We start from the raw sequence: 14,168 nt of genomic DNA, 5'->3' as shown, positions 1-14,168 counted from the left end.
AATGACAGAATACTCCTTTTATTATTTCATTTGAACACATTGACACTATCAAATTAATTCTATTTTCTTCACATCTGTATCAAGAATCGTTTTTCTCCTGTAATATTTATTGAAAGAAAATGGTTACGGGATTTTTTCTTCAAATTTTACTTTTCCATTTTAATGTTAACATTACTGAATTAAGGTACTCCTAATGATTTGTAAGAATTTACCATTATTTTCCAAGTAAAAGGCGAGATGCGGAGTAAACATTTCTTTATTAGATATTAGCAACCTAGGTGTGAACAAAAACATGGCTCGATGTTCTGTTTAAAAGAACTATTAGCTATATATCTTGCTGATTTCTTCAATAATGATGGTAACATTTTTGGCTGACCATTAAAAATCCTTAATTTAATCATTGTGATTATTGATATTAGAAATGTAGAATTAAACAAAAAGCGTGACTATGCCCGTTTAAGTACTTACCGACGGGTAGACTTGTCAAAAGATTAAGTCCACATACAAATAGGACCGCCCGTGTTGTCCTGAGGACCTGTCTGCTAGGGAAAGGTTGGATCTTTAGTTTGTCGTTGCCATTAAAGATCGACTTATGTCTGCTGTAAAGAGCATACTGTAGATTCCCCTTTGACATAGCAATATAAAAGACATGGCCATAGATAAAACACTGGCATAACAGGGCAAAGGCTATAAAAGATGTCAAGGCCAACAGATATTCCCTTTTTAAAACGATGAAGAATCCGCAATCACAGTAAGGAATGACGTGATTTATCCAGGTCAATGCAGGAATACCGAGGCACACGGTGAAAAACAAGGCCCACTGGCCGCCGACGTACACCTTTACCCATCGCCCATTCTCTAGCTGGGCGGACCGGAAAGGCGCTGTGATCTTGATGTACCGGTCTACACTCAGTCCCAGCAGAACAAAACAAGAAGTGAAAATCACACCGGATATGGCGGAACTTCGGAAAACGCATTCGAAGAAATTTCTGTGTCCGTTGATATTATAAATTACGTTCCAAAGTATCAGCACACCAGCGAAGTCATCTGCGATACATAGGTGAAGGATGAAGGTCAAAGAGTTGTCCCAGTGACGTTTTTTCTTCAATATCAACATGGCGGCCAGCGAATTACAGAGGATCGTCGCCAGGCCGATGATAGTACAGATGACATTGACAATGATATACCCAGTTGAGAAACCAATCATCGTTGTTGAGTTGTAGGTCGAAGAGTTTCCCTCATGAGGTTTTCGAGGCTACATTATAAATGTCTTTCGTTGGATGGGTATATACTAGAATATCACAAACACATCCGTGAAGGAAAGCATTCTATTCCAAGATTCAGGACAAGTTTGATAAGCACCAGAAAGATTTAAAATAATGTGGTAATGAAAACGATTTATCGCTCTACCAAAATTGTGAAAATATCAAAGTGAGCATCGTCAGTAGTGATGTTGATTTTAACAAATTATCGTGTCATTAAATCGGTCACTTTATGATGATGGTCCCAGATCGAAGACGCCTGATCTTAGAGAAACCTCGCCATTAATCAAGCGCCATTACCCGCCTTACCGGACGTTCATTACTCTCTCATTAAGCCTTGCTGGATGAAGCGAAACTTCTTTTTCATTTCCATTTTCATTGTCGGAAAATGTTACATGGTAAATTGAATGAGCTTCAAAGATTGATTCCACGCCAGCGGTATTTACAGGTATGGAGCACCAGGTAGCTTAATGAAACATGCACCTAATAAATAAACCACATGGACAATCAAAGACTTCGAATGTGTATCATTGACTAATAAAAAATGTTTCATCTTTATTTAAAATCATATTGCTTTGACTGTTTTCTTAAAGATTATTGTTCTTTAAAGCCAAAGGCAGTCCCAAATTAATTTAAACACAATGTGAAACTCTGCTGATCTGAGTAAAGTGCAAACTTTCAGATAATATTAAGTTGATTGAGACAGTTCATTTATCACTCAATTGACTGATACCTTTTAGTAAATGTTTAGTTGACTGAGAAAGCTCAGTTAACATTCAGTTAACTTAGACTTATGGATTACCATTCAGCTGAGACATTTTACTTAACATTTAGTTTAATGATACATTACAATAAACATTCAGTTAACCGCATCTTTTTGTGATCGTCTTCGGCCGATCACTGTTGTGTCCACATGAGGCATCCGGCAAATACTTCCACGTGCGAACACATTCCGCTTGCATAAGTAGTTCATATAAAAACTTGAAGTTTGGATTAGTATTTATATAACATTTTACTCGGTTTTATTTCAATTCATTTACCTTAAGAGATGCAAACATACATAAAATACAGTTCTGCCTGTTAATTCAAGAATGCACAGTTTGTTTCACGCGTAAGAATTTCGATCGAAAGATTCATTCAGCAATGGAGTTGACCTCGATGAACTGACCTCAATCATAAGAAGATGCTCCATGAACTGCCCTCGATCTACTGATGTTGCATAATAGTAGCTAGGAAGACGGCTTTATTTATAAAAAAAGTTACGTTATAATGCGACCTAGCAAGTTATATGATGACATTCAATGTTTTTCAGTCCCATTAAATTATTTTGATACAACTCTTTCTTTGTATACGTGTTAATGCTTTTTGAAGAGCCCTACTCAGTATTCTGAAGAAGAGGAAGGAAGATACATAACATTTAAAAAGTACGTTAAAAATATAAAACTCAAAATTAATTTGTTGACGGTTTATATTGATGAAATTATGGTGCACAGATTCAAAATATTCTATGTTTTGTAAAAATACAGTACTTTTTAATTATTTACATCCAACTGATAATGTTGATTGCTTCTAGCCATCAATTTATCATTATTACCGATCATTCCTTTAAAAGGAATACTTGTTAGTTAACTGAGGCCTTTCAGTTAATATTCAGTTAAATTAGACCTTTAAGTTTATTTGAGACATTCTAGTTAGCATTTAGATAGCTTAGAACTTTCACTTGATATTGAGTTACCTAAGATCTTTTACTTAACATTCAATGAACTAAGACCTTTCAGTTCATATTTACTTGACTGAGACCGTTCAGTGAATATCTAGCTTAATGAGACCTTACAGTTAATGAGGCCTTTTAGTTAATATTTAGTTGGCTGAAACCTTTTAATTTATATTAAGTTGACTGACACCTTTAAGTTTATATTTAGTTGACTGATACCTTTCAGTTAATATCCAGTTGACTTTTCCGATTATATTTAGTTCACTGATATTTTAATTTCATTTAACATTCCGTTTCCTTAGACCTTTTTTTAACATTCAGTTAAATGCCACTTTTAGTCAATATTCAGTTTACTGAGACCTTTTAGTTTATATTAAGTTGACTGTGACCGTTTAGTTAATATTTAAGTCACTAATACCTTTCATTTAACATTCAGTTTCCTTAGAGTTTTTTAACATTCAGTTAACTGACACTTTTACTTAATATTCAGTTCACTGAGACCTTTCAGTTTATATTTAGTTGACTGAGACATTTTAGTTAGTATTTAGTTCACTGATACCTTTCATTTAAGATTCAGTTTCCTTAGAGTTTTTTTAACATTCAGTTGAATGCCACTTTCAATTAATATTCAGTTGACTAATACCTTTTAGCTAATATTTAGTTGACTGAGACCTTTTAGTTAGTATTTAGTTCATTGATACCTTTCACTTAAGATTTAGTATCCTTAGACCTTGTTTTAACATTCAGTTTACTGACACTCTCAGTTAATATTCAGTTGACGGAGACATTTTAGTTTATATAAAGTTGACTGAGACCTTTTAGTTTATATAAAGTTGACTGAGACCTTTTAGTTTATATTAAGATGACGGAGACCTTTTGGTTTATATAAGGTTGACAGAGACCTTTTAGTTTATATAAGGTTGACGGAGACATTTTAGTTTATATTCAGTTGACGAAGACTTTTTGGTTTATATAAGGTTGACAGAGACCTTTTAGTTTATATTCAGTTGACGGAGACCTTTTGGTTTATATTTAGTTGACTGATACCTTTCAGTTAATATCCAGTTGACTGAATGGCAAAACTTCATCCTGTGAAAACTGCATGCTAATGTACCCACCTCTGGTTATAAAAATCAAATACGAGATTAGCAAATAAATCTGCTTAATTGAAAATAATTTAATTAACATTGATTTTCAAATCTTTGTGAATGCTAAGGTCGGATGCATAAACATTCGTAAGAGCTGAAGTATTATCTTAAATACAGAATTTGTGTACCTTAAAAAAGAATTTCTTCTTTTCATATTACAAAACTGTAGTTTACTATCTTACGGACATCTTTTGCATTTTTACATATCCAGATAATTACATGTATTCTCAGGCGAATAAAAAATTGAATGCTTACTAAATTATCCTAAATGAATAGCCAATATCTAACTGGGAATAGTAAATTATCCTAAATGAAGACAACCAATTTCTAACTGGAATAGTAAATTATCCTAAATGAACATTACCAATTATCTAACTTGGAATGGTTAATTATCCTAAATGAAGACTACCAAATATCTAACTGGGAATGGTAAATTATCCTAAATGAAGACTACCAAATATCCAACTGGGAATGGTAACTGGGAATTGTAAATTATCCTAAATCAAGACTACCGATTATCTAACTGGGAATAGTAAATTGTCCTAAATCAAAACTAACTGAATGGTAAATTATCCTTAATGACGACTATCAATTATCTAACTAGGAGGTCTCAGTCCTCCATGAAATTCCCCGTATAGTCTCTTGTTTAATCTCTCATCACGTCTATAGCTACAGTATTTGGTATTTTTGTGTATCATTTTAAAAGTTCACAAAAGGAAAGTAAATCTAAAATCTACAAGATAAACCTCAAATTTTCAATAACAGCAGATACAAGTTTCTTCTAGCGGTGAATAACTTATAGTGTGTTTAATTTTAAACACTTAAATGTTTTCTTTGGCGATGCATGCGTGATATGAAGTGACACAATTAAATTGCAGAAAAAATACTGAAGAAATGAACTCAATGTCTACCCAAGTTATACAAGTATACCCAGTTTACGCTATATAATCCACGAAGCAGATTATAAAAAAGTGTAAATTGCTCCAACCCAGGTCATACGAGTATATCTTGGATATATATTGAATTTATTCCTTATGATTTAATTTTCTGTAATTAATTGTACAAATTTAGTGCACAAACGTTATGTCAAGCGGATAAGTACGTTTTTGACGTTGGTGCATTGTGACGTGTCTTGTTTACATCACATAATGTATTTTCTTCACTTTCCCTGTGCTGCATTGAGCATTGTAATATATACAATAACCACATAATACAATGTACATGAACACAGTTTGTTTGCATATTTTACATACACATGATACACACGTTGCTAGCATATAATGTAAACATCCAATACACAATGTTTACATCATATATTGTATTTTCTTCACTTTCCCTGTGCTGCTTTCAGCTACAAATAGGTTGTCTCTAGTGTCTACACATAAACCCCATGGAAGCTGTAAAATAAAATCCCAGTCGTCAAGGTAGCGGAGGAACTGTCCGTCCTGATCCAGGATGTGGATACGGTGGTTGTCCCATTCTGCTGTCAGGATCTGACCCTGGCTGTCTGTTGTGATACCCCATGGATAGAATGGTCCCCTGGAAGTAGAGGGATGACCAGTGTAGGTAAACCGGAGTTTCCCGGCCTGATTGACCACCACTACTGCATGGGCCCAATAGTCTGACACACAGATATCTAGGTTCCTGTTCTCACTGATGTATTTAATGTCTTCAGATGAATAGAGGGGTTGTCCTTTGTCGTCGTACTGAATACTTTGTTTCTCTGTGGAGCCAAAGTAACACACAACTTTTGTTTGTTTATCATCACTGTCCATGACAACCAGGAGGTCACCAGAGGAGGTGCTACAGACACCCCGAGGTCTCCACCCCTGTAGTCTGATCACTCTCTGTATCCGTGTATTATTCACTATGTTCACAGTTCTATCATCGTAATCGCTATAAACTAGATCCCCACTCCTTGTCACTGCTATGTCCTGTGGATAGTTCCCTGACTTGGTTTGGACTGACTTCACTAGTTCCCCCTGCAGGTTGTAGAGACTTATCGTCTCATCACCACACGTCCAGATTTCTTCATTACTGTGACAAGTAACACAGTACAAGTTATCATCCTGTGTCTGTATGGTGGAGATGATCCCTGGCTCATCAAGCAGTGGTTTGAGAGGAGAGGATTCAACTTCTGAGGTTTCCATGCTGTAGCCATGTTCCTCTGTTGTAATGGAGAATGCTGACAGGGAACCAAATTGTTGGTAAAGTTGTTCTGGGTTACTTTTCTGAGGGGTAAAGTTTGGTAGAGAAACTGTGAGTTTAGGAGCTAATCTTCTGAATTCAGCAATCCTGGATTTGTAGGCAGAGACAAGGCTGACATCATTGGAGTCAAGTAACTTCTTCAGATCTGCAATGCTCTGTGTGATTTCAGAAATGGTGTGTTTGATTTCATCTTCCTGTTTGTTTAAGACAGCCTGGTGTTTGGAGTCTATTTCATCAAGATCAGATTTCAGTTTCTGTATAATGGTGTCTATTTCTCTGTGCCAGACTTCTCCATGTTTGTCTATTGCTGATGTTAATTTCTGAGAGTTATTTTTTAGATCAGCTTTCTGAACTGTGATGTTGTTTACAATCTCTTGGTATTTGGGAGAAAGGATATTCTTAAATTCATTCAAATCTGTTCGTAAATCTTCTTTTTTACTTTTTAAGGCATAAAAATTGTCTACCAACTTATGACTTTGATGATCTCCAGAGGAAATACAAGGGGCACAGATAGGAATGTCACATTGTTCACAGAAATGTTTACACTGCTCCTTGGCATGTAATTGGCAAATTGGATAATTTGGGGTAGATCCTTGGTCATGAAACGGCACCGCCTGATGTTTTTTTGAAAAATCCAACAAATGGTCCCCAACACAAGTTTTGCAGAGATTGGTCTGATGGAAGTCACAGTGTAGTGGGGGGACAGGAGTATCACACACATCACAATGCACCACATTCTGGTCACTGCTTCGAGGGTCCATATTCAAGTCCTTTATGTTTGATGCAGGGAAGAACCTAAAATATACATGTTTATCATTAATTTTCAATCCTACTGCAATCAGTAATATTTATATACATACTAGACAACATTGAGATGGTGACCTTACACATCTCAAAGGGCCCCGCTTAAAGAATGGACAATAGGATGAAAAGCACTTCAGAGAATTTTGCTTTGATCTTGACCTGTATAACTAAACTAAAAAAAATTTCAGCTGGCATTGAACTTTAATTTCAATCTTATTACTCCTTACAAACGTGCATTTTTTCAACTTGAGCAAGATTAAGCAAATGGAAGATAATCTACAGTGTAAAACTGATTATACAGAGATCTGCTATGACCTTCACATTGACTTGGTTCAAAGTCACTGCACAGCACACACCATTCACCCAAAGGCTGTCTATGTGAAGTATGATCTAAATATAAAGGGTGAACTGGAGAGTATATGATCTTAATCTTGTATGACCTTGACATTTGACCTACAAACATCATTCAAGATTACTGCATATCCTTTGATCAAAGATGTATGATTTGACCAAGAGGAGAGAAAATATGCTCCATACAAGGATTTCTATCATATAATGACTATTACCTATACCTTAGACCAAGAAACATAGTTCAAGGTCATTGCATACCCTTTACTCAAAGGCACGCTGTGGTTGAAATATAAGCCAGATTGGGCCAAGGGTAGAGAAGATATGCTCTGGACAAGAAATATTGGATGGACAGACAGATGGAAGAATGGACAGACAGCCGAATGGGCAGATAGACTGACCACTATAAGGCGCTTTTTTGCCTCAATAAAAAGCTCATAAATGTTGTTTACTATACCCTGTATACCGTTAGCGAAAAAACTGCCAAGTCCTGCTTTTAATTCTAAGTGATTTTAATTCCTTAATGAGTAAACAATTAATCCCACATCAGATTAAAAAATATTATAATAAAGATACAAAAGGGTAGATAACTCTAACTCTATTCAGTTGTCTTTATGATGTCAGCACAAGGAGGCAGACATTGGCAGGATTTTTTTGAAATGGTGGAAGTAAGGCTTGACTGTGTCATTATTTCGGCACATTTGATGTTTTTTTTATTGAATCAACTGAATTCAAGATAAATCAATCTCAGAAACAGTTCAGCACGCTTGAGGTCAGGCACTGCAGTTGAAATAATCGGCCCTCAAATTGGCAAGGAGGTTAAATCGTTGTTGCAAACTTGGTGTATCTATATATATAGGGTATATTTATCTCTCTTCTCATACATTTAACGGATTATTGATAAAAATTCAGTGGCCTGTGGTTGGACACAGGCCACCATTAGGTGGTTTGACTCATCATGTATAAATACATGTACTGTATGAACTTATAGCTATAGTCTGTCCCAAGATATTTTTGCTGCATATTTTCTTCATTTATTCGATATCTATAAATACCTCTTGATTCAGACAATCTTCATTCATTAGTATGAACAAATCCCAAGATTTCCCTTTTGAAACGCCCCCTATATCTTGTCAGATTTCAATACACAGCCAAAAATAGAAAGTCTACGGGGATTTTGCATTGCATCTGCCATAATTACGCCTGGATGAAAACGTTGAAAAAATGGTGCAAGTTATTCAGAGGAACTTCCGAATGGAAAAATGATGTCAACATTTTTATGATAAATCTCCTTAGGAAATCTTTTTTTGTTCCTGTCAATTTTTACGAAGGATATAAATAATGTGTGAATGAACTTATCTTGGAAATTTCCCCTTTCATCGATTCCAATTGCACTTCTTTCACAGGTATGTGTATTTTCATTAAATATCGTCCAAATGTGCAGCATAAATATCTTGGGACAAACTATACATGTATAACACTGTCAGGTCCAGGATAAACACCAGATCAACCTACATGAGTGAAGCTTGTTTTACCTACATAGCATTAATTTCCTTCTTGAAATAGGTTTATATTATAGCTATCTTTATGCAATTTTTTTTTTATGTAAAACAGACAAAAAGTCGCATGGAACTGTCGGCCTTTATTATTGTACTGCAGAGTTTCATAAATACAACCCAGAGAAAATATGTACATATAACATTGCTGCTTTTTGAGCCGTTTTAAAAAAAAAACATGCATTCCATTTCAATTGTTTGAGTATGTGTGTGATGAATCGTGGATAAGTGTGATTACTTCACATTATGATTGAGCAGCTCAATAAACCTACTTCAGGTAGGAAAACAGATGGTAAATATAGAGCAAGTTCGATCACAAATTACGGTCGCCATAGTTCGACTAAACTGAGATCGAACTCACTTTAGTCCGACTAAAATGGAACCGTGGTACAACCAACGGAGAGACTCTGGTCTGTCTCTAGTCAGGTAGTTGAAAGATTGCAGCAGAAAGCGAAACATTCAAATTTTGCTTATTTTAATCAGCACAGCATGCATTCTGTTAAATTTTAGCGCACACACTTGTGATTCAATGTGTTTACAAGTTATTTTCCTTCTTTTTTTTCCATGAACAATAAAACTATATGAGTAAGCGGCAATTAACATCTTTCTCATTTTTTCAACAAGACATCGACCAATGTGCGTTCGAACACAGACATGCGCACCATAAGTTTTCCTTACTACCGCGGTTGAACTCTAGTTAATGATCGAACTCGCCCATACCTATTTGACGCGGTAACAAGTGAACTCGGCATCTGGTGAATTTGGGGCACCTGGTAAATTCGGCATCGAGTGAACTCGGTATTATGAATCTAGTGAACTCGGCACCTCGTTATTTTGTTCTTATCATAACTAAAGATATAAAAAAACATAAAAGAAACACAAAAGTGCATTTTATAAAAAGGCTAATGGCATGAAAAGTGGATGAACTAAAAAATGTTTACTTGGACAGATAAACAACCAACTGGCAACTATTCATAAAATTTTCATAGAAAGATAAATTTTTACATAATCAATTATATCAATTAATTCAATTCAAAAACAAATATTAAGCCAGTAGCTAATGAATTATTTTGTATCTGTTGATAAATGTGGTCGTAAGTAATAAGTTACTTTGAAAACTCACCTTTCTTCACAAACAGACATTTTCATGATATCGGTATAGGTCATACATGTTATATTTGTTGGACTAATAGTCATACAATAATTGCTGTATCTAGAAATGAAACGGAGGCGTGACGAGTGCCCGCAAGGGCACGAGGTCACGACCCCGTTTCATTTAAAGATACAGCAATTATTGTATGACGATTGGTCCAGCAAATGATTTGTGGCACGCCTACTTTCACGAGCTGCATTTTTCGCGCAGCATTTCAGTTTGGACCGCTTTGACAGATGGACGTAGATTTCCTTGAGGATGAATTCAAAATTGAAAAGATCGACGACTTGACATCATCTCAAGTTTGTGACGAAATGGAAGCTTTCGACGGATTACTGAACATGAGCGTTACGTAGACGCTTGCAGAGTACGAAACAGAATTGGATCATCTCCGAGTGTTCCGTTTTTCCGGAAACATCTGCAACTGCCCATAGTAAAGAGGAGCCCATGAGCAAGAGGCCTAAATTCCCGTTTGGATAATTTAAAAACTGCAACGTTACGTTTCAGTTTTAAAGTATAGTTAGTAGCCAGATAGGTTGTTAAACTAAACGAAACGTATTTTTTTTTTTCATTTTTGTTGTTGAATTTTATGTTGTCTGTGTTAAAAATTACACAAGGACGTTCAGCAGCAGTTCAGGTGTTTATGGAGAAGAATTTGAGTTTAGAGTTGTTTTGAAATTGATTAAAGCATAAGTTTTGTGGAAGTTTGCTTCTTCTTTTTTCAGTGTACAATAATTCAAAAATTATTGTAAGGTACTATCACCATGCCTTCTTTCATACAGAACAATAACTTGTAAATTCTAAAGTTATTGTACGGTGATAAGCCACGCCTACTCGGGTGAAAGACAAGTATTGGAAATTATTGTACACCAGTCATCAAAGGAAAAACGCCGCATAAGTGCCACAATGTGTATTAATTAATATTGCCAAATTTTTCAAAAATATGTGTCTAGAAACAAAGCTTAAGAGATAAATGAATAATATACAAGTGCCGAATTCACCAGATGCCGAATTCACCAGGTGCCGAGTTTACCAGATGCCGAATTTACCGGATGCCGAATTCACTATTATGTTGGTGCCAAGTTCACCAAGTGCCGAGTGGTAACAAGTGAACTCGGCACCTGGTGAATTTGGCACCTGCGTAAATAGTGAAGTCGGCACCTGGTAAACTCGGCACCTGGTAAACTCGGCATCAGGAATCTGGTGAACTCGGCACCTCGATATTTTTTTCTTATCATAACTTTAAATAAACATAAAAGAAATACAAAACCTCGTTATTTTTTTATTATCATAACTCAGATATAAAAAAAAACATCGAAGAAACACAAAACCATGATGCAATTGTGACAAAAATTTCACGTATTCCGTGAATAAAAGCAGTTAAAAACAACTAACTACAAAGAGGATATATATGATTAATATAATAATTAAATATTAAAACGAAGAAATAAGGTAGATTTGTAAACATATCAATTTATTTCCTATATAGAACAGTAATATAATTATGTATACACAACATCAAAGGTACTGTACTTAAGCATGTGTTATCCAGTGTGTACCTTGTTTAAATTGCTAAAACAACAAGATGACAGCGGGGTATTCCTAGTATACATGGAAGGGGCTACCAGGTACATATAGAATGTGGCATTAAGTTATATCGTAAATTCACAAAGGCTATTATTTAAATTCATGAAAATATACTGTAACAATAAGATACCATATTGAATTCTGTTTACACCTGAAAAAGCATTTTACAAGTTATCCAACGTAAGTACCAAACAACATATCCTTTAATTGCCTGCAAATGATTTCCATGATTGGATATTTTCCCTGAAAGAAAAACTGGCAGTTCATATCATAAGTATAGTTTTATATAATTTTTTGTGTGTCTTTCTTAAAAACAAGTGTACAAATGCTTCTTTCTTTCTAAATAATCACATTTATAGTGTATATATATATATAGTTGTATGTATAGAATTTTAGCAAGTGTAGTGACATTCAGGCTAAAATTACACCAGTATGTAGATATTTGATAAATGTAGTAATTTTAAGAAAGTTAATGTTATCTAATATTACATTTAGTATTACATGTATGCAAGGATGAACTAGATATATAAAATAAATAAAAATAAGCAAAATGTTATCAACAAAAATAATTAGATTTGTGACTATTCATATCTGCCATTATCTTGAATATAAATTAGAAAAAAAAGTATTTATTTTCATGCAATTGTAGTTCGAGGAGACATTCCTACGTCTGGATGGGCGTGCACCAGAGGTTCTTGCTCCAGTGATGGACTATGTCTACAGGACGTGGATCTGTTCTTCAATCTTCAAGATCCATCACTGGAGTGTGTTCATGACGTCCATCCGGACGAACAATGATGTGGGGGGATGGCACAACCGCCTAAACACCAGTGTTGTCACCAGGGGATCGGTTCCCTTTTACTATCTTCTTCTTGTTCTGCATCGGGAAGCGACAAACATCACAGTGCAGATGAATATGGTATCTGAAGGGAAGATGCAGAGGTTCCAAAGGAAGAGGACATTACAGGTGGAAGGTCGTGTCTTCAAGCTTTGGAACAACTACTGTGAAAGATCGATCACTGCGAGTACACTGTTAACGGGCTGTTCTTCTATTTATGGACCACCAGCTTTGAACATGTGATTCGTTCAGATATCGTGATATCGACAGCTGTGCCCCCCCCCCCCCTTTCGTGAAATGTGCATCTTGTAATGTAAAAATGTCTTTAACTTATAAAGTATGTTTGTTATTGTCACTGCATTTAAAATATCTTGTTTTGTTTTATTGAGTTTTTTTTTAATCAAAATTGCTATTACTGTTTTTGTTATTTGTTGTGCTTATGTTCATAATGCATAAAAAGATGGATGTAGCTAAGAATATAATAATCGTTGTTGTTCTTGAAAGGATTTTAATGAATTAAATTAGACAAAATTGCAAAGTGAGTTAATTGAATATACAACTACAAGCCATATTATAGTTCACACAGTATCAATAATTTCAGTGGCAAGTGAAAAATTTGCTCTTTAATGGTAAAAAAAATGTAGTAAACATACTACAATGCAAGAAATTAAGGACATGATAAGAAAATGATTTTAAAAACCACAAAATAATCATTTCTGATATTCAATCTGTCTCCTTTAATTATTTCTGCCTATAGTAATTATTGTAAGTATTTTTACTACATTTAGCAATAATATGGTTATATGGATTAATTGTCTCAATTCATCTTTTAACTAGGCCTATTTTTTCCGACCGTAATTAGCTTGGGAGCGCCTCTGATATGCTCATTGATGAATGTGAAGAACATCGCGCCAAGATGAAACTAAACTGGTCATATAACAACCAAATGTGCAAATGTTCATAAAATTTTCATATTTAGAAAGATAAATTCTTACATAAATTATATCAATTCAAAATATATGTTAAGCCAGTAGCTAGTGAATTATTTCGTATCTGTTGATAAATGTGGTCGTCAGTAATAAGTTACATTGAAAAACTCACCTTTCTTCATAAACAGACATTTCCATGATAAAGATACAGTCGTATACATTGTGTAATCAATTTTTTTTAAAAATGTGTGTCTAGAAACAAAGAGATAAATGAATACTATGCAAATGCCGAATTCACCAGATGCCGAGTTTACCAGGTGCCAAGTTTACCAGGTGCCGAGTTTACCGGATGCCGAGTTCACTATTCTCGGTGCCGAGTTCACCAGGTGCCGGGTTTACCAGGTGCCGGGTTCACCAGCATTCTGCCGAGTTTACCAGGTGCCTGGTTGACCAGCATTCCTTGACGCTATTACTATAGGATATATGTTCGTAAATCAAGCGACATACATATCGATCTAGCGCTTGTACTGGACCTGACGTTTTTAAATTATGCTCCTGGATAAAAACACAATTTGTAGCACTTACGATGTTCCTTAGCGTTCATATTATTTACATTCTAAC

General features: G+C 35.1%; 2 protein-coding genes across 2 annotated transcripts in view; both read right to left on the bottom strand.

Moving 5' to 3' along the window:
• Positions 1 to 1,751, bottom strand: part of LOC128183131 (adenosine receptor A3-like) — a 4,647-nt gene extending 2,896 nt beyond the window's left edge. Inside the window, exon 1 of the mRNA XM_052852029.1 lies at positions 469 to 1,751. Within this exon, the coding sequence (XP_052707989.1) occupies positions 469 to 1,207 (739 nt within the window). The 5' untranslated portion in view covers positions 1,208 to 1,751. The remainder of the gene's footprint in view (positions 1 to 468) is intronic.
• A 3,470-nt stretch (positions 1,752 to 5,221) lies between these two features.
• LOC128183124 (E3 ubiquitin-protein ligase TRIM71-like) lies at positions 5,222 to 14,168 on the bottom strand. The gene is made up of 2 exons (XM_052852019.1): positions 14,133 to 14,168; positions 5,222 to 7,127 (listed from the first exon to the last, which is right to left on the bottom strand). Exon 2 carries the CDS (start codon positions 7,091 to 7,093, stop codon positions 5,429 to 5,431), a length of 1,665 nt encoding a protein of 554 aa, XP_052707979.1. The 5' UTR covers positions 7,094 to 7,127; positions 14,133 to 14,168; the 3' UTR covers positions 5,222 to 5,428.

This window comes from Crassostrea angulata, chromosome 5 (assembly GCF_025612915.1).
Source record: "Crassostrea angulata isolate pt1a10 chromosome 5, ASM2561291v2, whole genome shotgun sequence".
Taxonomy (NCBI): Eukaryota; Metazoa; Mollusca; class Bivalvia; order Ostreida; family Ostreidae; genus Magallana; species Magallana angulata.
This window is presented reverse-complemented; position numbering and strand designations above follow the sequence as displayed.